The sequence below is a fragment of the Schistocerca americana genome, chromosome 3, assembly GCF_021461395.2.
Source record: "Schistocerca americana isolate TAMUIC-IGC-003095 chromosome 3, iqSchAmer2.1, whole genome shotgun sequence".
NCBI lineage: Eukaryota > Metazoa > Arthropoda > Insecta > Orthoptera > Acrididae > Schistocerca > Schistocerca americana.
Genome location: NC_060121.1, coordinates 616,742,106 through 616,767,814, shown reverse-complemented (window position 1 = coordinate 616,767,814; position 25,709 = coordinate 616,742,106). Strand labels below are relative to the sequence as shown.

The following is a 25,709-nucleotide window of genomic DNA, read 5'->3' as shown; positions in this document are numbered from 1 at the left end:
TTTGGTGGTCCTGCTGATTGCGTCCTCACTGTCGAAACATCGGTTGATATGAATGTAGAGGCAGGACTCCAGCGTGCGTGTTTCTCTCCCCTCCGACTCTGTGGCACAAAGAAGTGTCTAGGTATCGAATTCAGTAGAGACATACGCCATGCAGCGGTCCGTAACTATTGGCGCCTTCTGCAACACGTCAGGGCTCTCATCGTCGACCGACGGTTGCAAGCCACGGACATCATTCAACGAATACACTTTGTCAACACATACCTGGCTTCTCGTCTCCATGACCTGATCCAGATCTTACCATTGCCAGCCACAACTGCGTGACGTTTGTTAGCATCCTTTGGAAATTTCATCTTCACTGGTATGCTATTCCAGGTCAGTTATGAATTACTGACCTTCCCCCCTAATCGAGGGTGACTCGTTCGTGTGCGTGACAGGGTGGTAATCCTCTTCTGTGTTGTGTGTTTAGAAAGAGGGGTGGTAGCCCCCAACTCAAGCTGTGGAGACTTGTCCACAAAGTCTGACAAGCTCCTTCTGGAATCGTTTGAGCCACCTTCCGTCGCACCCCTGGTGACGTCACGAAACAAGGCTCTTTACACGATCTAAGCCATTTTTACGTACAGACCAGGCATCATATGACGATGTGGAACGTTTGTCATGTCCTCCAAAGGAGTTGACTCCCGAACGTCACATAGTCGAAAGACGTGAACGTTCGATGGAAAATCGTGTGAAAAATGATAAGGATGGGCCTGGTGGTCGCTGATGTTCAGTCCACGTGGTGTGCAACAGTCAATTGCAAACAGGTAATACAATCAAGACTTCACTAGATCAACATGGCAGACTCACCCACTTACACTACCCTGCGGAACGCCAGACACAGATGCACTTTGTCTTTGCTGTGAAGAAGCGAATCACATCTGTCACCTACTTCGACAAATCCTGGCCTATTGCCTTGCTCCACAGACCCTCCCCTTCCCGGACGATATCTACTACTCTCATACCAAAGCCAGTCGTGTGGATCGAAGGACATGCAGTTCATTACCTGTTTCGGAATGATATCAAAGAATCTCGGATTTCTGGAATTACTTGCTAAAAACGCGTACCAGTACTGTTCGCAATGTGACGTATCAACAGTTCTCTTCAAATTACGTAGGCAATGCTTTACGCGACCATTCGTGCGGCTGGTACCTTCCGGGTATGAGACGACACCCGTCTATCAACTGAAGACTAAAACATGCAGAACCATACTATGGGGAACTAGTAAATCTTTCCATGAAGACGTTCCCGATCGGTCCAGCCCTGGATGCGCGACGCGGCAGGAATCGCTAAGCGCCGCCGTCTTTCTCACCCCGGGAGAGGCTTTCTTTGTTTATTTCATGCACTTTCCTTTCCCTAGTCTGCTTACTTAGCTTTTCCCCGTAAAACTAAATAAAATAAAATAAAATAATGAATGAATAAATAAATACGTTAAAAATCAAAGTAAAAATTTCCTTTCTCTGTATTTAACTTTACATCGTTGCCAAAGTCAGTCGCCGTAGTTGAGGGTGCGGGGAAGCCGCAAGCAGGTCTCGAGATCTGACCCCTGGCCACTCTGCTCCCCAAACCCACATCGACTGTAAGAAAAAGGAAAAAATTAATATGAAAGAAAAAGATAACAAGAAAAAAAGGGGCAGATGAACGAGAAAAACGTGCAGCGTCTTTGGTCAGTAATCAAAACGTCCTCGGTCCCGGGTTCGAACCCTGACACAGGTTAAATTTTGAATAAATTAATCATATGTGACAAACGAAGACTTCCAGCATAAGAAGTCACCTTCATTCTGCCAATGACCTTGTCAAAGAGGGCAGAGGAACTGACAGGGTTCAGGACACTAACTTGCCTTTAGGTTGGGAAGCTGGCCCTAAAGGCGGAAGAATCAGTAATGATCCATGGCATGAGGATACAGAAGGCGATGGAAACACATACATAATATGTATCAACAGGACGGCCTACAATTGAAAACGTGTCACGACGAGCTTTCCATTGGTATAAGATTCCGGAATAGTCCACAATTCGGATCTCTGGGAGGGTAGCGCTAAGGAGTTGGTGAACATGAGAAAAGGAACTGAATAAAAAACGAAAGAATAACGTTCTACGAGTCAGGGGGTGGAATGTCAGAAGTTTAGACATAATAGGGAAGCCAGAAAATCTGAAAAGGGAAATGCTAAGACACAATCGAGGTGTTTTGGGGATCAGCAGAGTGAAAGGGAAAGAAGAAAAGGATTTCTGGTCAGATGACTGCAAGTTGACATCAATAGCAGCAGAAAATAGTATAACAGGAGTAGAATTCATTATGAATGGGTAGGTAGGGCAGAGAGAGTGTGTTACTGTAAACAGTTCAGTGATAGGGTTGCTCTAATCAGAATCGACAGTAAACCAACACCGACAGCGAAAGTTCAGGTATACATGCCGACGCCACAGGATGAAGAGATAGAGAGAGTATATGAGGATATTTAACGTAAAGAGCGACGAAAATCTGATAGTCATGGGAGACTGAAATGCAGTTGTACGGAAAGGAACTGAAGAAAGGTTTACGGGGCACGGGAGAGTAACGACATCGTAGCGGAAATGAGAGTGGAGGTGGAATAAATTTCAGTTAGTAATAGCGAGTACTCTGTTCAAGAATCACAAGAGATGTAGGTATACTTGAAAAAGGTCGCGAGATACGGGACGATTTCAGTTAGATTACATAATGATCAGGCAGAGATTCCTAAATCAGATACTGGAATGTAAGGCGTACCCAGGAGCGATTAGAGATTCAGATCACAATTTAGAAGTGACGAAGAGTAAGCTGAAGTTTAAGAGACGTGTCAGGAAGAGTCAGTGCAAGATGAAGAGGGATAAAGTACTAAGGAATGAAGACATACACTTGAAGTTTTCTGAGGCTATAGATATTGCTATAACGAGTAGCTTATTAGGTAGTTCAGGTGAAGACGAATGGACTTCTAAAAAAAGAGCAATCACAGTAGCTGGAGTAAAAAGCATACGTACATAGAAAGTAACTGAGAGGAAACCACGGATAGCACAAGAAATCCCACAGTTTATTGATGAAGCAAGTAAGCTGTTTATCTAAAATTAGGAACACAGAAATACAAGTCTCTTAGGAATTAAATAAACAGAAGGTGCAGGAAAGCTAAGGCGAAATGGCTGCATCAAAAGTGTGAAGAAATCGAAAGAGAAACGATTGTTGGAAGGACAGATTCAGCAAATCGAAAAGTCAAAACAATCTTTTGCAAGGGTGGTGATATTAAGACGGCAATAGGAACTCCACTGTTAAATGCAGAGGAGGGAGAGTGAATGGATGGAAAGAGTACATCGAACGCCTCTTTGGGGGGTAAGGCTTATCTGACGACATGATAAAAGGATTAGGAGTCGACTCAGAAGAGAAAGGTGATTCAGTATTACAAGGAGTTTAAAAGAGCTTTGGAAGACTTAAGATCATTAAGGCACTAGAGGTAGGTAACATTCCATTAAATTTTCTAAAATCATTCGCGCTGATGTGTCTTATGATCCACACAGTTCTGAAGAGCCCGAAATGCTGGAGTTGGTGCTCATGTGTGCATGATGTGTGCTTGCTTGTGCGTACGAACTGTGTGTGTTTCTCTTTTGCTGATGAAGGCTGTGGCAGAAAGCTTTATGTGAGTGTCTTTTAATTGTGCCTGTCTGCAACTTAACGTGTCTGCTTTACGGTAAATAGCAATCTGTCTTTTTCGATATCTTTGTTCTTATTATAGGGCCAATGTTGCTAATGAATGGATCAATAGCCCACACACGACCATTGAGGCCGCAAAACAGAGTAATGTCATGTTGAACAAACAGATAATACAGAATGACACCAATGTAAACTTTATCACTTGATAATGAAAGAAAATACTACAAAGAGCTGAAACTCTTCCTTTTTTTGTTGTTTGTTGCTCAATTCCTACGAAAATACTTCCAAACAGCTAATTATTATTTTAGCGGTGGGTACAAGCTATCCATAGGCTTCAATATGAGTATTGTTTCTGGTAGAAGAAATTTAAAACTTGTCTATAGGAATTTTTGCTTTACTTGTTGCAGTTCTGGTTGCCCGGGACTGATCCTCAATGAATATCCGAACAGGCTGAAGGAAAAGAAACATCGTCGAAAATGGCTTCAGAGGCGGAAGTGTGAGTTTCTAAATGAATTTGTATTTTTGGGGATCTACAGCCTCCAGATGTTTAATAAACTTAAACATAGTCCGTAGTAGGTTGTAATGTAATGCTTATTTAATCGTGTGATTAGCTGATTTCAACTACGCATCGTTGTCCAACACATTTGTAACATCTGTATTTCATGTGATTGTCAGATCAGTCTTAATTATAAATGACATCACACTGAAATACACTCCTGGAAATTGAAATAAGAACACCGTGAATTCATTGTCCCAGGAAGGGGAAACTTTATTGACACATTCCTGGGGTCAGATACATCACATGATCACACTGACAGAACCACAGGCACATAGACACAGGCAACAGAGCATGCACAATGTCGGCACTAGTACAGTGTATATCCACCTTTCGCAGCAATGCAGGCTGCTATTCTCCCATGGAGACGATCGTAGAGATGCTGGATGAAGTCCTGTGGAACGGCTTGCCATGCCATTTCCACCTGGCGCCTCAGTTGGACCAGCGTTCGTGCTGGACGTGCAGACTGCGTGAGACGACGCTTCATCCAGTCCCAAACATGCTCAATGGGGGACAGATCCGGAGATCTTGCTGGCCAGGGTAGTTGACTTACACCTTCTAGAGCACGTTGGGTGGCACGGGATACATGCGGACGTGCACTGTCCTGTTGGAACAGCAAGTTCCCTTGCCGGTCTAGGAATGGTAGAACGATGGGTTCGATGACGGTTTGGATGTACCGTGCACTATTCAGTGTCCCCTCGACGATCACCAGTGGTGTACGGCCAGTGTAGGAGATCGCTCCCCACACCATGATGCCGGGTGTTGGCCCTGTGTGCCTCGGTCGTATGCAGTCCTGATTGTGGCGCTCACCTGCACGGCGCCAAACACGCATACGACCATCATTGGCACCAAGGCAGAAGCGACTCTCATCGCTGAAGACGACACGTCTCCATTCGTCCCTCCATTCACGCCTGTCGCGACACCACTGGAGGCGGGCTGCACGATGTTGGGGCGTGAGCGGAAGACGGCCTAACGGTGTGCGGGACCGTAGCCCAGCTTCATGGAGACGGTTGCGAATGGTCCTCGCCGATACCCCAGGAGCAACAGTGTCCCTAATTTGCTGGGAAGTGGCGGTGCGGTCCCCTACGGCACTGCGTAGCATCCTACGGTCTTGGCGTGCATCCGTGCGTCGCTGCGGTCCGGTCCCAGGTCGACAGGCACGTGCACCTTCCGCCGACCACTGGCGACAACATCGATGTACTGTGGAGACCTCACGCCCCACGTGTTGAGCAATTCGGCGGTACGTCCACCCGGCCTCCCGCATGCCCACTATACGCCCTCGCTCAAAGTCCGTCAACTGCACATACGGTTCACGTCCACGCTGTCGCGGCATGCTACCAGTGTTAAAGATTGCGATGGAGCTCCGTATGCCACGGCAAACTGGCTGACACCAACGGCGGCGGTGCACAAATGCTGCGCAGCTAGCGCCATTCGACGGCCAACACCGCGGTTCCTGGTGTGTCCGCTGTGCCGTGCGTGTGATCATTGCTTGTACAGCCCTCTCGCAGTGTCCGGAGCAAGTATGGTGGGTCTGACACACCGGTGTCAATGTGTTCTTTTTTCCATTTCCAGGAGTGTAATAAATAAATCTGAAACCTTTTGCTTCTCCTATCTTTACTAGTAGTAGCGCATTCAAAAACATAAGCAGTTGACACAGTGATCAGTAACCATTTAGGTGATAAGAGTTAGTGGACGACAATTTTCAAAAGCTCAGACGTGCCTTACTTATTAGCCTATGTTCAGGAAAGGCTGGTTAATATTACCTGAATTTTTCGAATGTAGAAGAAATTGTGAGCACTTTCAACTTCTAACGTACTCCCCATTCTCTTTGTTTCATGCTACCAATACCTCTACATTCAGGTGTGTGAAGAGCTGCGTCACATACAATAAACGTTTTAAGAATGTGGAATCCTAAAATCGTATGTGGAGAAATAACGAGGCATTCGAGTGTGTGCGAATTTAGTATATCAAACCATTGAAACATCCCCTTAGAAAAATTTATGAATTACATTGCTGGTAAACCGCTTACGCTATTTGATTTTCAAACAGCTGAGCAAAACTGAACGTACTCAGACATTTCCCTCTTTACTTCTTCGGATCATCACTAAACTGACACACAATATTTTTAGCGCAACGCAATCTGACTTTCAATAATCCCTACAAAAGAATGGTCGTGACTAACAATAACCTATACCTTTCATGAATCACTTACCTCACAAAAATCTTGGTTACTCGAACTACTGCAATACAGCGAGCGCCAATACAGCCAGCTAAATAGAAGATTCTAACAACTGAAGGCACTAACTACTGATAGGCATAGTTAGCAAATGAAAGATTTTGATATAGAACAAACAATGCGTTTACCTTAATAGTGTTCAAAAGTCATAATATATATATCATTTCATGACATTCAGTCTTACAAATTTCGTTTTTCTGACAGACACACGTCCAGATCGTCCGCTCTCAAAACTCTGCCATCTCTCTGCCCACATCCACCACTGCTGGCGGCTCACCGCCAACTGCGCAACACAACACGCTGTTCACATCCAACTGCCCAACACTACAATAGCAAATATTCCAACAATGCCAACCAGCCACAGATTGCACACAGCACAGTCAGTGATTTTCATACAGAGCGCTACTTGGCATTACCAACATCAAAATCTAAACTGCCTACTTACACCATTATTTCCATATAACAGAGTTACGCACTTAAAAGTATTAATTGGAAGTACGAACTGGTCCCCTACTACATAGAATTTCAATTTGCTGAAGATTAATATGAATTACAGGGAATCCCGAAGTACGACAATATTCTGAATAACATTAGTATTAATGACAGCGATAACTTCTGTCGTACGTTTTGCATAATATAAGCTATCTCGAGCTATACTGACTCTGCCAGAGTTTCAAACATTCCATTGTGAAAAAAGTCCAGCCTCCCTCTATGACGAGTGTGCGATGTATGCATGATCAGTAAAGGCCATAATCAGCGTGGGATGCTGCTGACGACATCCTGTACCCGGAAGTTTTGCCTGTTTGTCATAAGCAGTTACCGAGTGAAATAATTTCTCCGGTGTGTTGGGAAATATCGCAAGATGTCTCCTCAAGACCATAGCGGATTTTTGGAAAGAAATAGCAGTTAAAGAGATGGTTCGGTGTGTAATAAACAAATTATTTAAAAATGTGACCAACAATCTACCGCCTATAAGCATTATTCCTTTAGGTATTCCTATTGTTAGGACGTATCTTGACACAAGTCGTCTTTTCTCCTGCAATAAAATGAAAATCGCGAAAAGAATTAACAAGATTTTGTACAATCCTCGCCGTGTTATGCATACTGAAAGATGTGTTCGACGAATTGGAGATGTGGCGTTGTTTGTAGCCTCAGTCTTCTATCCACATTCTTAGCTGAAATGAAAGATACTAGTCAGTGACTACTCCTGATAAGTTATACCTACTCAGTCTGCCAACATCATCTAGAATCTATGTGTTACATGTGATTGTCGAATTGCTGATCAACCTACAAACTGCACATGAATTTTTGACACTCAAAATGTCATTTAGTGAGTTAACAGTCAGGTAACTTGATACGTAATTTCATTGGATTAGACGACAAAACGAAGCTTTAATTGAAGTACGGATTCACAAACTCCCACGCCGTTACGAAATTAAATTGCACTCTGTCAAATTTTATCTTTACTTTCATCACTGCTATCCACACCATCGGACGATTACTCTGACAAGTCGTGCCTGTAAACTGGTTCCAAAATAATATAACAAAGGAAAGAAAAATTATATTGAAGTATTCGAGAATCATTAACGCGATTTCATAAAAAAATAAACGTACCATATCAGCAATTCTGACATTGCGTTTGGTGATGGAAGGCAGTGCAAAGTAAGAGTAGAATGCGTTCCTAGCATTTGTGCAGACAGAGAAAGCTTTCGAAAATATAAGATGTAATGAGCAGTAGACAGTATTTAGAAAAAAGTACAGAAACAAACGAATATTGTGTAACATCTACAAACCTCAACTGAGAATAATAAATTTTGGAAAAGGTTTAAACGTTTTATGAAATGATTCTTTTAGAAGTAAAAAAAAGTAGTTTAGAGAAACATTCGAGGCGCCTTCGAATATCCTCAAAAGCATGTACAGCAAATAAGGAGCCTACTGAGAATCTTAAGTTCATTGTTGAAACTTGACCTTTAAAACGTACCAGATGATAAAGTATGCGAAGGCTACATAACCGTAGGGTCAACGTAATAAACGAGGCAAATATCCCCCAGTAATCTTTGAAATTCTAAGATTGTAAGTCAAATATTGAACTTTAAATTCTCACCAGCCTATACATTTGCTATACATGGTTTCGAGCATCATTCAAAGGCATGTCATACGTTTTTCTAATCTACTTTACTTCTTGCTTTTAGAAACATATTTCACAAAACATTTGACCAGATATTTTTTTCAGTTTTTATTTTTTTAAGCTTTCAATAATGTATTATTATATTATTACTACATTATTATATTTTTCATTATCAGTGGGTATTCTATTATTATTAAGTTTGTGGCTCAAGAGAAAGCAGATAAGTTTCAATTTATCTTGTGATTTCATATGTATTCTCTCTCTTTTTTCTCAAAGTGGAATACGAATTCCACAGTTTCTTCTGTGATAAGTGGAATTTTAGTTCCTTGTTCAACTCGTGAGTTGTCGGCCCTGATGCTCACTATTATCATCCTCAAAGAGCATTTGTATGGGAGTTGCAAGACGTCCTTCCGTTCTAAAGTGTTGCTTTTCATGGAAGGCCTCTTAGACGTGCATACTCATCGACAACTTCTAGCAGGTGATACCAATTGTCGATATACAATTCTTCTTTTGGCTATGAAAACTTGGACAAGAATCCATTGGTAATTTCTGTGGAGTGTTGGTTTCTCTTCACGCAAACATTTGCATTTAGAAGGATGCAAAGTAAGGTGGCAATTTATCATTACTGTTGTACTACTTGTAGTCAGAGAAGCAGTATAGATACTGAAGGAACAAAAATTCGAGAAATGTATTGTTAAGGTTTGTAGGCGATGTAGCCCCTGTGGTCGGATTTAAGGAAGGTCTATATAACTTACTGAAAATATTGGGCAAGATGTTTAACACTGAATAAGACTACAAATATAAACGGGCCAAAGAATATAGCCGTGAATAACATAAGAAATATAAATAACAACTTGCTTAATCTCAGAATTGGGAACAACAGTGTAGTGGAAGATTCTAACATGATGCACCGGCCCTAAAGTTACTGGTGTTCAGGGAATGATATCCTTCTTTTCTTTCCGCGGGTCAGCTTAGTGAGATGGTAGGTTCTCTTATCCTCTAATTTTTCTAAAATGATGATTTTGTTCTTAAGTATATGTTTACTATTCTTACTGCTTACTCCGTTACGGTACCTAGGAAGTAAGATTTTTACAGACATGCTCAAGCAATATATATATATATATATATATATATATATATATATATATATATATATATATCAGGGTGAGTCACCTAACATTACCGCTGGATATATTTCGCAAACCTCATCAAATACTGACGAATCGATTCCACACACCGAACGTGAGGAGAGGGGCTAGTGTAATTGGATAATACAAACCATAAAAAAATGCACGGAAGTATGTTTTTTTACACAAACCTACGTTTTTTTAAAATGAAACCCCGTTAGTTTTGTTAGCACATCTGAACATATAAACAAATACGTAATCAGTGCCGTTTGTTGCATTGTAAAATGTTAATTACATCCGGAGATATTGTAACCTAAAGTTGACGCTTGAGTACCACTCCTCCGCTGTTCGATCGTGTGTATCGGAGAGCACCGAATTACGTAGGGATCCAAAAGGAACGGTGATGGACCTTAGGTACAGAAGAGACTGGAACAGCTAATTACGTCCACATGCTAAAACCTTCTTATTGGTCTTTTTCACTGACACACATGTACATTACCATGAGGGGTGAGGTACACGTACACACGTGGTTTCCGTTTTCAATTACGGAGTGGAATAGAGGGTGTCCCGACATGTCAGGCCAATAGATGTTCAATGTGGTAGCCATCATTTGCTGCACACAATTGCAATCTCTGGCGTAATGAATGTCGTACACGCCGCAGTACATCTGGTGTAATGTCGCCGCAGGCTGCCACAATAAGTTGTTTCATATCCTCTGGGGTTGTAGGCACATCACGGTACACATTCTCCTTTAACGTACCCCACAGAAAGAAGTCCAGAGGTGTAAGATCAGGAGAACGGGCTGACCATTTTATGCGTCCTCCACGTCCTATGAAAAGCCCGTCGAACATCCTGTCAAGGGTCAGCCTAGTGTTAATTGTGGAATGTGCAGGTGCACCATCATGCTGATACCACATACGTCGACGCGTTTCCAGTGGGACATTTTCGAGCAACGTTGCAGATCATTCTGTAGAAAAGCGATGTATGTTGCAGTTGTTTGGGCCCCTGCAATGAAGTGAGGACCAATGAGGTGGTCGCCAATGATTCCGCACCATACATTTACAGTCCACGGTCGCTGTCGCTGTCGCTGTCGCTCTAAGCTAAGCCAGCGAGGATTGTGCACGGACCAGTAATGCATGATCCGTAGATTCACTGCCCCGTGGTTTGTGAAAGCCGCTTCATCGGTAAACAGGTAGAACTGCAACGCATTCTCTGTTAATGCCCATTGACAGAATTGCACTCGATGATTAAAGTCATCACCATGTAATTGCTGATGTAGCGACACATGAAACGGGTGAAAGCGGTGACGATGCAGTATGCGCATGACTCTACTCTGACTCAGTCCACCGGCTCTCGCAATGTCCCGTGTACTCATGTGTGGGTTCATGGCAACAGCAGCTAACACACCAACTGCACCCGCTTCTCCTGTGACGGGCCTGTTACGGACCCGTTTGCGTGCTACGACCATACCTGTTGCATACAGTTGGCGGCAGATGTTTTGCAATGTGCGGCACGTTGGATGCTCTCTGTCCGGGTACCGTTCTGCATACACCCTGCAGGCTTCAGCTGCATTTCGTCGACACTCGCCATAGATGAGTATCATCTCCGCCTTTTCAGAGTTCGAATACACCATGGTCACAGTTCCTACAACACTACACTATCACAGACGTCTGGTAACACGGTGTACTACAGTTGGACTGCGTGCGGAGACGAATGCAGAATAACAATAGCAGCAAGCGCTACATGCGGACACTGCGACAGCTAGACCAAACCACAACAGTGCACTACAGCCACACTCGTAAACACGGTCGTCATCGTAAACATGTCCCTGCAGATGCTGCTCGCCGACCGTGGCCTGTGTTTGTTACAACACGCAACTGAACGTCGGAGGTTTCAAGCGTCAACTTTATGTTGCAATATCTCCGGATGTAATTAACATTTTACAATGCAACAAACGGCACTGATTACGTATTTGTTTATATGTTCAGATGTGCTAACAAAACTAACGTGGTTCCACTTAAAAACGTAGGTTTGTGTTAAAAGACATACTTCCGTGCATTTTTGTATGGTTTGTATTAAACAATTACACTAGCCCCTCTCCTCACGTTCGGTCTGTGGAATCGGTTCGTCAGTATTTGATGTGGTTTACGAAATATATCCAGCGGTAACGTTAGGTGACTCTATATATATATTACCACTGAGTATTTGCCAGGAATAGTTTGGCACAGGTGAAGAAATCTTTCTTTAGTGAAAGTCACTGATATCAGATATTAATCTGGAGCTGAGACAGTTGGGGTTGGGGTTGTTTTGGGGGAAGAGACCAAACTGCGAGGTCATCTGTCTCATCGGTTTAGGGAAGGACGGGGAAGGAAGTCGGCCGTGCCCTTTCAAAGGAACCATCCCGGCATTTGCCTGGAGCGATTTAGGGAAATCACAGAAAACATAAATCAGGATGGCCGGACGCGGGGTTCAACGGACTGAGGAAGTAATTACTGATAGTGAACAACAGTACAATCTTGTTTTGAGTGGAACGTGAACTACAGGAAATCAAGAGATAGAGAAGCTGGAAGCATTTTATTTGTAGTGCTATCAAAGAACGCTGAAAATTAAGTGGACTGATAAGGGAAGAAATAAAGAAGTAACAATAAATATTGAAGGGGATAGAATTCTTTGAAAAACTCTTACCTTAAGAAGGCACAGTTTAGTGGGGTATCTGTTACTGCATCCAGGCATAGTAAATCTGGTCCTGGAAGCACTAGTAGAGGAGAACAGAAAAATGGTTCAAATGGCTCTGAGCACTATGGGACTTAACATCTTAGGTCATCAGTCCCCTAGAACTTAGAACTACTTAAACCTAACTAATCTAAGGACACCACATACATCCATGCCCGAGGCAGGATTCGAACCTGCGACCGTAGCAGTCCCGCAGTTCCGGTCTGCAGCGCCTAGAACCGCGAGACCACGGCGGCCGGCAGTAGAGGAGAACAGCACTAGTAACAGAGAAAGACTAGAATATGCAATAAACATTATACAAGGTTTTTGGTGTAATAGAAAGGTAAAGATGAAAAGATTAGCACCAGATACGGATGGATGCAGGAGAGAAACCAACCAGTAGATAAAACATCATACTGCAGTGTTTTCTGCTACTGGGACTATTTCTTCCGAGTCTGGTACACAATTACATTTATCACTTTGTCATAATGACCTAAAATGTGTTCGTCGCTTGATTAAGTCACTCTTATGTGTCACGACAAAGGCTATTAATCCTACAGCTCCGAGAATCTGATCCTATTTTCCACTTTCTTGCCCGTATCTTATAATACTTCTTAGCTTCGCGTCGTGACACCATCTTTGAAAATGATTCTTGATCCTAGAAGGAAGCATGCTGCACGTAATCTACAGTTCCTACGTTTCTCGTATTAATCTAATGTTACATAATCTCTTTCTTTAACGTAAAGCTCGTTCAGATCACGTTTCAGCGCCAGTAACGTAACACAGAAATGCTTATATTTTGGTTATTTAACTCTGCATTTGGCAAGCAACATCAAGAATGCGAACTGTTTTCTGCAACATATTGCGAGTTTCGTTCTTGGAAGGGTAACGGAACTTGACGGCAACATTTAAGATCTCATACACAACGATGTTCTGTTGTCTCTGGCAAAAGGTGTTCTATGCAGTTTCGTACACAACGGTAAGGAGAGGCAGGCTACGGAGTGGTGCGGCAACTGTCATCATAGGGAAGCTGCACGGGAACAGAAATGATCAGCGAACAAGGTAACACAACAAACAGAAGATTTACTTAACTTGTATTTCTCCATAGAAACGAAGATGCATTACAAATAGTGCGGCAATATTTAAGAGTCCAGCTACCACAATGTCCACATGGAATGATTTCCTGCACTACAGCATGAACTATTGTGTCGATTAGAGGTCGTCTACATAGCAACACTGAGTGAAGTGGCTCCAAGCGTGAGTGGGCTGAGAGGCTGTCGCTGGCCTTCCTACGTATGCTGCGGCGAAAGAAGGCGTTCGAAGTACAGAGCTGGTGGAGCGCTGCGGCTCAGCAGGCGCATACCACTGCCTCCGCCAGATCCGACGCGCACACTATCGACGTCAGAAGGAAACTTACAATTTCGTTGCTATGATGTCCATGGCATGCTATCAATACGTGATACATAAATAGCGTGCATCTTTAGCAGACACTGCGGGAAGTTATGTGAGCATCAGTTTTGCGGCGCTGTTTTTTCTTGTGCATCAAAATTTCTTATAAGTCTTGAAAGTGAGTTGTTATACATACTGGCAAGTTCTTACGTAGGACAGTACTTATCTTCTCTGGGAGGAGGAAAACTGACTTTGGCTATTGGATGGAGAACAAGTCTAGAAGAAGAAGAAAACAGCACCTATTGTGCCAGTGAGTGATGTACGACATGACAGTCTTTTTTACCCATTTCTCATGAGATTTCGTAAAATACAAACTTTTTTTCAGCTGCAGAACAACATTGCAATATTTATATTGTAGCAAAAACAGTTCACATGTGTCTGATTTCCTAAGGGACCAAACTGCTTAGCTCATCGGTCCCTAGACTTAAACACTGCTTAAACTAACTTGTGCTAAGAACAACACACACACCCATGCCTGACGGAGGACTCGAACCTACGGCGGAAGGGGCCGCGCAGGCCGTGACATGACCCTCAAACCGCGCGGCCACTCCGCGCGGCATATTGTAGCACCCATGCGCCTTCTCTGAGCAACGACACTTATAGGCAACATACTGCATTTTGAAAACATTGTATGTACAACTGTTCACATGAACGTATACACTGATGGAAAAAAATCACAACACCAAGATGGAGTTGTGCGACATAAACGAAAGTTTATAGGCTGTTTGATGTCCATTCAAATTTCTCATCACTCGCATAAGAGGATGCAAGTCAGGTGGGCTTTAAATATACGCTGTAAAGGAGCAAACCATTAAACCACGGCATCATTCACATTCATCAGTGACTATATTTTAACTATAATATAAAATCGACAAACTAGAATTAAAAACCACCAATATTTTCTATCTATGTGTCTTTTACAAAATCCTCGTTTTTTGCCACTTGCTTTTATCTAAAAATCGTCAGTATCGTCTACCCATGTATTTTTACAAAATCATCTGTTATTGTCACATTTCATATAATTTAACCATCTTCAAATATACACTCCTGGAAATAGAAAAAGGAACACATTGACACCGATGTGTCAGACCCACCATACTTGCTCCGGACACTGCGAGAGGGCTGTACAAGCAATGATCACACGCACGGCACAGCGGACACACCAGGAACCGCGGTGTTGGCCGTCGAATGGCGCTAGCTGCGCAGCATTTGTGCACCGCCGCCGTCAGTGTCAGCCAGTTTGCCGTGGCATACGGAGCTCCATCGCAGTCTTTAACACTGGTAGCATGCCGCGACAGCGTGGACGTGAACCGTATGTGCAGTTGACGGACTTTGAGCGAGGGCGTATAGTGGGCATGCGGGAGGCCGGGTGGACGTACCGCCGAATTGCTCAACACGTGGGGCGTGAGGTCTCCACAGTACATCGATGTTGTCGCCAGTGGTCGGCGGAAGGTGCACGTGCCCGTCGACCTGGGACCGGACCGCAGCGACGCACGGATGCACGCCAAGACCGTAGGATCCTACGCAGTGCCGTAGGGGACCGCACCGCCACTTCCCAGCAAATTAGGGACACTGTTGCTCCTGGGGTATCGGCGAGGACCATTCGCAACCGTCTCCATGAAGCTGGGCTACGGTCCCGCACACCGTTAGGCCGTCTTCCGCTCACGCCCCAACATCGTGCAGCCCGCCTCCAGTGGTGTCGCGACAGGCGTGAATGGAGGGACGAATGGAGACGTGTCGTCCAGCGATGAGAGTCGCTTCTGCCTTGGTGCCAATGATGGTCGTATGCGTGTTTGGCGCCGTGCAGGTGAGCGCCACAATCAGGACTGCATACGACCGAGGCACACAGGGCCAACACCCGGCATCATGGTGTGGGGAGCGATCTCCTACACTGGCCGTACACCACTGGTGATCGTCGAGGGGACCCTGAATAGTGCACGGTACATCCAAACCGTCATCGAACCCATCGTTCTACCATTCCTAGACCGGCAAGGGAACTTGCTGTTCCAACAGGACAATGCACGTCCGCATGTATCCCGTGCCACCCAACGTGCTCTAGAAGGTGTAAGTCAACTACCCTGGCCAGCAAGATCTCCGGATCTGTCCCCCATTGAGCATGTTTGGGACTGGATGAAGCGTCGTCTCACGCGGTCTGCACGTCCAGCACGAACGCTGGTCCAACTGAGGCGCCAGGTGGAAATGGCATGGCAAGCCGTTCCACAGGACTACATCCAGCATCTCTACGATCGTCTCCATGGGAGAATAGCAGCCTGCATTGCTGCGAAAGGTGGATATACACTGTACTAGTGCCGACATTGTGCATGCTCTGTTGCCTGTGTCTATGTGCCTGTGGTTCTGTCAGTGTGATCATGTGATGTATCTGACCCCAGGAATGTGTCAATAAAGTTTCCCCTTCCTGGGACAATGAATTCACGGTGTTCTTATTTCAATTTCCAGGAGTGTAGTATATGTAACCTTTGACTGAAGAGCGGTTTTAATCCGCTGCCAACCTGCCCTGTTTTCGGGACCTCCAATAATAAAGAAGATAAAAAGAAAGCAAAATAAAGCAATAAATGTTAGTTACCTTTGAGATGGGACGCGGTGAGCTGATGTTAAGGAAGAATGCCTTTAAGATAACAAAGGCCCCATTATTAACACCTCATTGCGTTTGAATGAGGTCGTGTAATAGGGCTACGAGAAGCTGGATTTGGCAGCAAGACTTGGCAGGAATGCAGCCACTGTACTGCACTTGATTGCTGGCAGCAGTGGTCATGGGAGCGTACAGTCGCAGGCAGTCCTGACGTCCACTGGGCACTGTCTAGAGCAATGACCATCGTTAATTAGTTAGTTAGTTACTCAGTTACAAGTTCCATATGAGATTTGAACGATTCTTTTATCGAAATGATGTTCGACTTATGGGCCTGGCGGGTCGTTTTGCATCTACAGCAGTAATTTGAGCAGTAGTTGGCACCGCAGTGACACAACTAACTGTTAAAAATCGGTTACTTCAAGGACAGCTCCGAACCAGACGCCTTGAGCGTTTCATTGATTTGAAACCATCCCAATTTGCGACCTCAGAGGAGTCAAGTGAGAGTTCATTGGAGGGTAGGATGCACGTCTGTTGTGTCTTCTGATAAAATCTGGTTCATTCTTGGTGCCAGTGATGGCCGTGTGTTGGTATAAGGACCTGATTTCAGGGCCTGCCGTGAACCTGTCTTAGACACGTCAAAGGAGTTATGGTTTGGGATGCTATTTCGCATGGCACCGGGCGCACTCTCGCGGTTATTCCACGTACCCTGAAGGCAAACCTCTACGTCAGTCTGGTGATTCGACCTGTTGTGCTGCCATTCATAAACAACATTTCAGGGGGTGTTATCCAACAGGATAACGCTCTCGCACAAACCGCTGTTGTAACCCAACATGCTCTATAAAGTGCCAATATGTTGCCTTGCCCTGCTCGATCATCAGCTCTGTCTCCAATCGAGCACAACATCCAACGACAACTCCAGCGTCATCCATAACCAGCATTAACCGTCCCTGTATTGACCAACAAAGTGCAACAGGCGTGAATTTCCATTCCACAAACTGACGGCTGGCACCTATACAAAACAATGCATGAACGTTTCATTACTCCACATTAACTGTTTTTTGCTGTTGCTTTTCTCGTCAGCGTACATTTAAGTTAAGTAACTTCACAACATTTCTGTGTGGCAAATAAGGGGTTAACTACATGTCTGTTTTCATTACACTTTCATAAATTCACTTAATTGCTTCCGACTGCTCAATGACTTGTAGTATCCTACAAGTAATGTTCGTATTGTTTAAAGCTTTCATTCTCCTTGACATATGGTGACATTTTCTCTTAAATGTTTGTATTTTCGTTTAGTCTTTCACCCTAAGTTTTCTTGTGCTCCATTCCTTGCAGTGCCCATTTTTCAGTTGTCACTGCAGGAGATTCTACAAAAGCAACAATTGTTGTTAACACCGCACGAAGTGGCTCCCTGTTGAACGCAATGAACTCGTAATTTGGAACAGATGGTTTCAGGCGTAGAGTAAGCTTGTCTTATTTATAATTTGATGTGGTTTTCGTAAATTGCTAATTTAGATTGACGGAATCGTTGCCTCAGCAAGAACACATTTGATCTGATTTCCCATTCTTCTTCAACTTATCTGGCCCTCTGCCTGTAATGTGTTAATCATCTTAGTGAGGTAACAGTGTCTCCTATTTTCTAACTATTATTTCAACGATTCTGTTCTTAATGTATACTGTCACTGTTCTTAACGTATACTCCACTACACGATGATACGCAGTTTCAAAAACCAAAACACTGCCTAAATTTCACGCTTGAAGTTTCGTTCGATTCTTTTTTGAATACCTGCCATTATTCGACTCGGATAAAATTCTAGCGACGTAAACACTTTGCAAGAGTAGACGTATAAAGGCAACAGCGTAACTATGGCGGATGGACGGAGAACCGCGTTAATCCCGACTCTTACATATTTGTTATGTCTTCTGTGTTTGCCCCGTCGGCATTTAAGCAAAGAAAGGAAGAAGCATACACGATCTGTCAATGAGACATGAAATAAACGTTAATTACTGGTGTAATAAAAAATGTAAACTCTTCCACGGATCTTACATTGGAAAAATGGAAATGAGCTTTTGGATTCATTGGCAGGTGCGGCCGCCTTGGTGCAGGTCTTATTACATTCAATGCCACATTGGGCGGCCTGCGAGCCGGATGGGGATGAAATTATGATAAAGATAACACCACACCCAGTCCCTGAGTGGAGAAAATCTCCACCCCAGCCGGGAATCGAACCCGGGCCCGTAGGACGGCAATCCGTCACGATGACCACTCTTTTTTTTACGACGATTACCACTTTTTTTTTCTACCCCTACACCCCTTTTTTTAATTGTTTTTCCTAAGAAAAGAAATAAAACAAAATCATAGCCATCCCTACGGGGCACCACCACTTGTGTCCCTGCCAAACAAAAATGAACTCTTACCTCTTCAGGCGTTGCCTTCCTAACTATATGTAACCACCCCCATCGAAAATGTGCATCAACCCATAAAAACACGATGAAAGGAATGGGGGAAGGGTATTTCTAGTAGGGTGCGGAAGGTATTTTTTAAATTATTTTTTTGTTGTTTTTTTGTTTTATTTTGTTTTTTTAATTAATTAATTTTTCATTTTTTTATTTATATAGATATCAATGTGCGAACAGTCATAGTTAATCAAGCCTGGAAAACTAAAAAAGAATGAAGACACTATCGAAGATAGTAAACATAAATAACATGAAAATAAAGCCACCACCTCGTAGTTAGGCTTCCCAGCGACTGCGCCCACTGATAAGGATTGTTCAATATATGATCGTTTGCAGTTCGTTCTGACCTCATCTACCACTGCCTGGAACATTCCAGCTACACGGCAGGCTGTGAAAGGCACTCCAGATGTAGTTTGCGAAGCATTGTCGATATCTGGTATGCCCGGAAATAGCATGATGTCTTTCTTGCAAATAGAGCCAGAAGTCAAGTAAGTTCTTGTATCTGTCACGACAGAGGTAATGCACCGCATGCCCACGTATCCAGGTGACAGAGTTGGTTCGAGTCGTAGGGTAAAATGTCTCATCCGGAAACAATAACGCACGTGCAGATATATGCTCCGGCCTAACTCGCAAGAGATAAGCCAGCATCTGCCGCACAACGTGCCAAACCGGTTCCGCCTCTCCACAGCTGAGGCGGTGCTCGTCAGAATCTACTGTATTGCAACCCACACAATTGGCAGATTCTGCCATGTGGATATTGTAGAGACGTTCTTGCGTCACTAGCTTCCCAGTAACGACTACGTACCATTGGGAAACAACATCGGAATCAAGCATGGTATCGTGTACAGTCTTCCACACCATGCGCGACCGTACGTCAGGATATTTTAGTTCGACCACATTTTGGGGGCGGCGTTGCAGCATGTCGTGGTATAGGCGTCGAGTTGTGGTCATTTGCGGTGTCGTAAGCGCTACACTGCAATAGCTTTGTTCTAAATAGAAACGTCCTGTATAAAAGAGGGGCGCTGGAATGTCCTGTAATGGCACTGGCGCTCTTAGTGAAGCAGGTCGTAGCGCCGTCAGTAGCAGACTCGTGAGGCTCGTAGGACAACGGCGCAGCAGACATAAATGTGAGCTAACATAGAGGGCAATGGCCCTATCATGGACGTTAACTAGGCCGAGACCACCTTTTTCCTTGGGGAGGGTAAGAGATACGTATCTGATCTTCAGTAACAACCAGCGGTGACGAAGTATCCCAGCGCTGCCATAATGCTACGAGCCAAGGGTTTCGGAATGGGTAGCGTTTGGGCGACATGCGGTATGCGGGACGCAAGGTATACATTGGCATAATACGCCCGCTGTACGATGTTGAGGGATCGCAGGCGCTGATCTGCAATTCCGGCCCTAATTTGGTTAAGAAGGCGTCGATAATTGAGCGTCGTCGCGCGTCGCATGTCGTTCATGAAATCTAAGCCCAAGCAGCGTACAGTATCACTGAAGCGTAAGGGGGAAATGTGTTCCTGCGGTAGCCCAATCCCGATGCCAAAGGCGACGGACTTGTCAACGTTGATTTGGCTACCAGAAGCTGTACCGTAGGTAGCAATTCAGTCCAAAGCCGCGGCCATGTCGTCAGCTCCACGTATGACGATCATCAAATCATCCGCATATGCGGTGCAACGATAGATGGAGCCACCGAACTGTATCACAGTGAGCCTGTCTCGGAGACCACACAACAAAGGTTCTAAGGCCAATGCAAATAACAATGTTGATAATGGACATCCCTGTCGTACTGATCGGCGGATTGGCATGGGTGCCGTCAGTCTTCCATTAACAAGAACTCGAGAAGTAGCACCATGTAGAAGGCGTGTCAACTCTGTGATAAAGGGGTCGAGGTATTCCATGCGCCGTAGAACGGCCGTGAGGAAAGTGTGGCCCACACGGTCAAAAGCCTGGCTAAAGTCGACAGACGCCAGGGTTGCCGGCAAACGTCTCATCCGTGCAAGGGAGATGAGATCTCTGTAACTACATAACGCAGTTCTGATGTTGTTGGGTCCCCCCAAGGACGTCTGATCGTCGGACAGGACGTTCACTAGTGTGCCGCGAATACGTTCTGATAGCAGCCTCGAAAACATCTTGAAGTCGCTGTTCAATAACGTTAAGGAGCGATAATCGTGGACATGATTCCGTCCCTTCGGCTTATGGATGGGGACAATCAGACCTTCCAAGAACGGTGCAGGCAATGTTATACCCGGGGACATCAATTCCTGACAAATTTCAGTCAAATACGGTACCAACAGTTGTTTAAAGGCTCGATAGAACTCTAATGGTAATCCATCGATTCCTGGTGATTTATGGGGAGCACCTTTACCAATGGCGTCGAGCACTTCCTCTTCTGTCACTTCTTCCAGTAAAGTCGGTACCATGTCTGGTGGAACTGTACCGTGGACATGTGCTGAAACGGTGTCTACCGTCGCCATATCAGGGAGCACTACTGAATAAAGTTGAGTGTAATCCCCATAGAAGGCTTCTGTTATATCTGCTTGTTCTACGACGTGTCGCCCGTCGTCCGTTATCATGTCGGTTACCAGTGCCCTACGGCGCCTCCTGCGTTCTAGGAGCACGTGGTGCATAAATGGCCTTTCTGATTGTATCGTGTCTGGAGCACGCTACCGTATAACAGCGCCTTGTAAATGACGGCGTGCTAAGGAGACGAGCTGCGCTTTCGCGCGATTGACTATTATCTGCCTATCTGGTGAGGGCAAGACATGCCCGTAGGACGGTGTAATAAAAGTTTTCCGTGCTCCTCCTCCATGCCGCTGCCGCGTACGTGAGGGGCAGGATTGTCGTCCCCGTCGGGGAAACGGAGTCTCCCACTGGTATCTGCGTAATTCTACGTTGTAAGCAGCTCGATCGAACATGGCCTTCCTGCCCACATCCGGAACAGGTACGCGGTTGACCGTCGTACATTATGATTGCACGACAGCCACCGATGTTCAAATAGGACGGCACATGTTTCTTGAGCTCAAGTTTAATTTGGCGCACACCATTGTAGACCTTATACGTCGAGAAAGTTTGCCACTTTTCTGCAACGTGACTGATGACATTGCCATATGGTCGGAAGGCGTCCTTGACAACATTCTCTGGGACCTCGAAGGGGAGCTCAAAAACCCTTACAGTCCTTAGGCCCACGCCTGCATGATCCACCGTCACTGCACCGATATGCCCGTCAGAATGTTTGAATCTGAGTGAGTTCGAGTAGTTAGACACCACAGTCGCGCAGACCTCTGCACTGGTCATTTTAACATAAACACGCTCGCCGTTATAGAAAAATGTATTCCGATGACAGTCGCCGTATCTAAACGTAGATCATCGCGTATGAACTGTTATATTTCATAGGCTCGAGGACGCGCGTGATCTGGTTGGAAAGTAATTTTGATCGTATCGTGGCGCCATGTGTGTGCCATAGTCGCACTGAACTTGGAACAAATATAACTCGCGCCGCAAGAAGGTAAACACAAGCAAGCGCTCACGGTCGCGCACGGCGGGGCGCAGCGGACGTCCTCGCCCCACCGCAGCCGAAAGCAGACTGTCAGACGGATCTTACGTTGAATTTCAGCCAATAAAGGTACATGTACAAAGTTGGAAGACCGATATGACAAGAGCAGCTTCCTTCCGAATATCGCAATGGCCATTGCTGGCGATCTTGCTGCAGGAAGAAAATCTTTAAACACCGACGACTTTGTGGAGTATCTTAAATTCTCATTTGTTAAATAATACTAGAGAATGCTTGCAGAGAAAAGGAACTGATACTGTTTGTTTTAAGAATCATACTAATCTATGTCCTGAAATATTGATTGTCTGAAAACTGTAGTGGTACCATGCCAGGAAAGTCCTTTGTACTGCAGAAACTTATTTAAAATTTTGCAGAGACCTCATATTGTTACTCTTTTCTCCAGATTGGAGGGTCAGAAGCCTCTGTTACGTAAATCCGAAGACGAGAAAAACAGAGCAACGGACGAAATGTTGTCGGCAGGTGACAAACCGGAAGATGGGACTCCATCATCGACAGAAACGTAAGTCGTCGTCTGATGCATGTTACGGCAACAAAAACTTAAAAAACACATTTCTCGTGATATCTGAACTTGCTGTTGCCACCAATGTTACACATACATCCTTTCTTAAACACTCATTGCCATTTCTTTGTTTCAGGGAGGCAACGAACTCAAAAGAGCAGCAAGTTGAAGAGGTTCCGCCACCCGTCCCTTTCTTAAAACTGGTAAGTTTCCATTTTTATGAGAGTCGTCTACCAGCATGTTGCTGAACGATATTTCATTACCATTATGAATCTGATGATAGTTGCTATTTACGGTAGCTGGTTGTCCATTATTGTCCATTACGTCAAAGCACAAACCGGGAACATAATTCTTTGGAAAGATTTTTGGTCTTAGAAACACGAAACAGCTAATACTGGCAAATTCCATTAGTTTTTCTTCATATTATCATGATACTGCTCACCTGTCTCTAAAAGTGGTCTGCAGGAGTTAGACACAAGACCCGTCAAGTTCACAATTAGTCACACATGTACCAAAATTTTGGTATCTTCTTCTACATACGTACTCTGCTAGCCACCACATAGTGCATGGCGGAGGGTAGCTTGCACTACTGCTACACATCCCTTTCCCACACGCAAACGGAACGAGAGAGAAACGACAGTGTGTGTGTGTGTGTGTGTGTGTGTGTGTGGGTGTGGGTGTGTGTGTGTGTGTGTGAATTCCTAAGGGACCAAACCGCTGAGGTCATCGGTCCCTAAACTTACACACAATTTAAACCAACTTATGCTAAGAACAACACACACACCCGTGCCCGAGGGAGGACTCAAACCTCCGCCGGGAGAGGCCGCCACTCCGCACGGGGAAACGACAGTCTGTAACTATATGCTTCCGCACGAGCCCTGATTTGCCGTGTCGTTGCTGTTCATACACGGAGTGTGTGTTTATGGCAGTAAGATCGTTTGCCGTCTGTTTCCAATGTCCGTTTCCTAAACTTTTTCAACAGTGTTTCGCAAAAAGAACCTCTTCATCCATACAGACACACCAGTTTGAGTTCACGTAGCATTTCTGTAATACTCACGTGTTGATCGAACGTACCGGTAACAAATCTAGAAGCACGCCTATGAATTGGTTCAGTCTTCGGCTAAACCGACCTGGCATGGACCCAGAAAACTCAAGAATGTCTCGCAAAAATATTGTGTGCGCAGTTTCCTTTATAGATGAGCAACACTTTCTTAAAATTCTCCCAGTAACTGACGATGACCATTCGCCTTCCCTACTACCGGGCTTACTTGCTCGTTCCATTTCATACCATACTGCAACGATAATGCCTGCATTCTTAACTAATGTGTACGTATTAAACAGCTCTGTCATGTTCTTCTGTCACATGTGTTACGTTGACCTGTTGTACGAACAAGTATTTCGAATGCTCCATTACAACTGCGTTACCGTCGAACATCACAGATGCAGGTAAAGGTTTGAAAATGAACGCTATGGGTCTAAACTAGTCATTACACATTCAGGTGATAAAAGTCATGACATAGTAATATACACGTATACAGATGTCGGTGGTATCGCGTACACAAGGCGTAAAAAGCAGTGCATTGGCGGAGCTGCCGTTTGTACTCAGGTGGTTCATGTAAAAAGTTTCCAACGTAATTATGGCCTCACGAAGGGAATTAAGAGACTGGATACAGAACGGTATTTGGGACGTGGGACATTCCAGTCCTGAAATCATTAGGGAATTCATTATTGTGAGATCCACAGCCGAGAATAACAAATTTGAGGTTTTACCTTCCAGCACAGACAACGCAGTGGCCGATGGCCTTCACTTAAAGACCGAGAGCAGCGGCGTTTGCGTACAGTTATGGGCACTAACAGACATGCAACACTGCTTGAAATAACCGCAGAAATCAATTAGAGATGTACGACGCACGTATCCGTTAGGACAGTGCGGCGAAATTTGGCGTTAATGGGCTGTGGCAGCAGACGACCGACGCGAGTGCCTTTTCTAACAGCACGATGTCGTCTGCAGACGTCTCCTGGGCTCGTAACACCTCCTGGAAAACCCCGACTTCAGTTGGTAAGAGCTGACGGTAGGGTTCGAGTGTGGCGCAGATCCGACGAACCCATGGATCCAAGTTGTCAGCAAGGCGCTCTGCGAGCTGGTCGTGGCTCCATAATGGTGTGGGCTGTGTTTACATGCGACGAACTGGCTCTTCTGATACACCTGCACCGACCATTGACTGGAAATGGTTATGTTTAGCTACTTGGGGCCATTTGCAGCCATTTACGCACTTCATGTTCTCATGTCATGTCACTGGGCCACAATCGTTGGCGAATGGTATGAAGAACATTCTGGACAATTCGACAGAATGATTTGGCCTTCAGATCGCCCGACGAGATTCTCATAGAACATTTATGGGACATAATCGAGGGACCAGTTAGTGCACAAAATACTGTTCCGGCTACATTTTCGCATTTTGGACGGCTGTAGACGCAGCGTCGCTCGGTATTGGCAGGAAATTTCCAACGACTTCTTGAGTCCATTAAGTGTCGAGTTGCTGCACTGCGCCGGAAGAAAGGAAGTCCGATACGATGGTAGGAAGTGTCCAATGACTTCGTCACCTCAGTTACAGATGACTAGATAAAATATGCTCATAATGTCTTACCTCATCAGCGTAGGCCGATCTCAACCCACAGAACACACATCGCTTACGAT

General features: G+C 44.8%; 1 protein-coding gene across 1 annotated transcript in view; it reads left to right on the top strand.

The window, feature by feature from the left end:
- Window positions 1–25,709, top strand: part of LOC124606683 (ATP-dependent translocase ABCB1-like) — a 222,293-nt gene that overhangs the window by 17,300 nt on the left and 179,284 nt on the right. Inside the window, exons 2-4 of the mRNA XM_047138698.1 lie at window positions 4,094–4,182; window positions 22,895–23,011; window positions 23,148–23,214. Of these exons, the coding sequence (XP_046994654.1) occupies window positions 4,163–4,182; window positions 22,895–23,011; window positions 23,148–23,214 (204 nt within the window). The 5' untranslated portion in view covers window positions 4,094–4,162. The remainder of the gene's footprint in view (window positions 1–4,093; window positions 4,183–22,894; window positions 23,012–23,147; window positions 23,215–25,709) is intronic.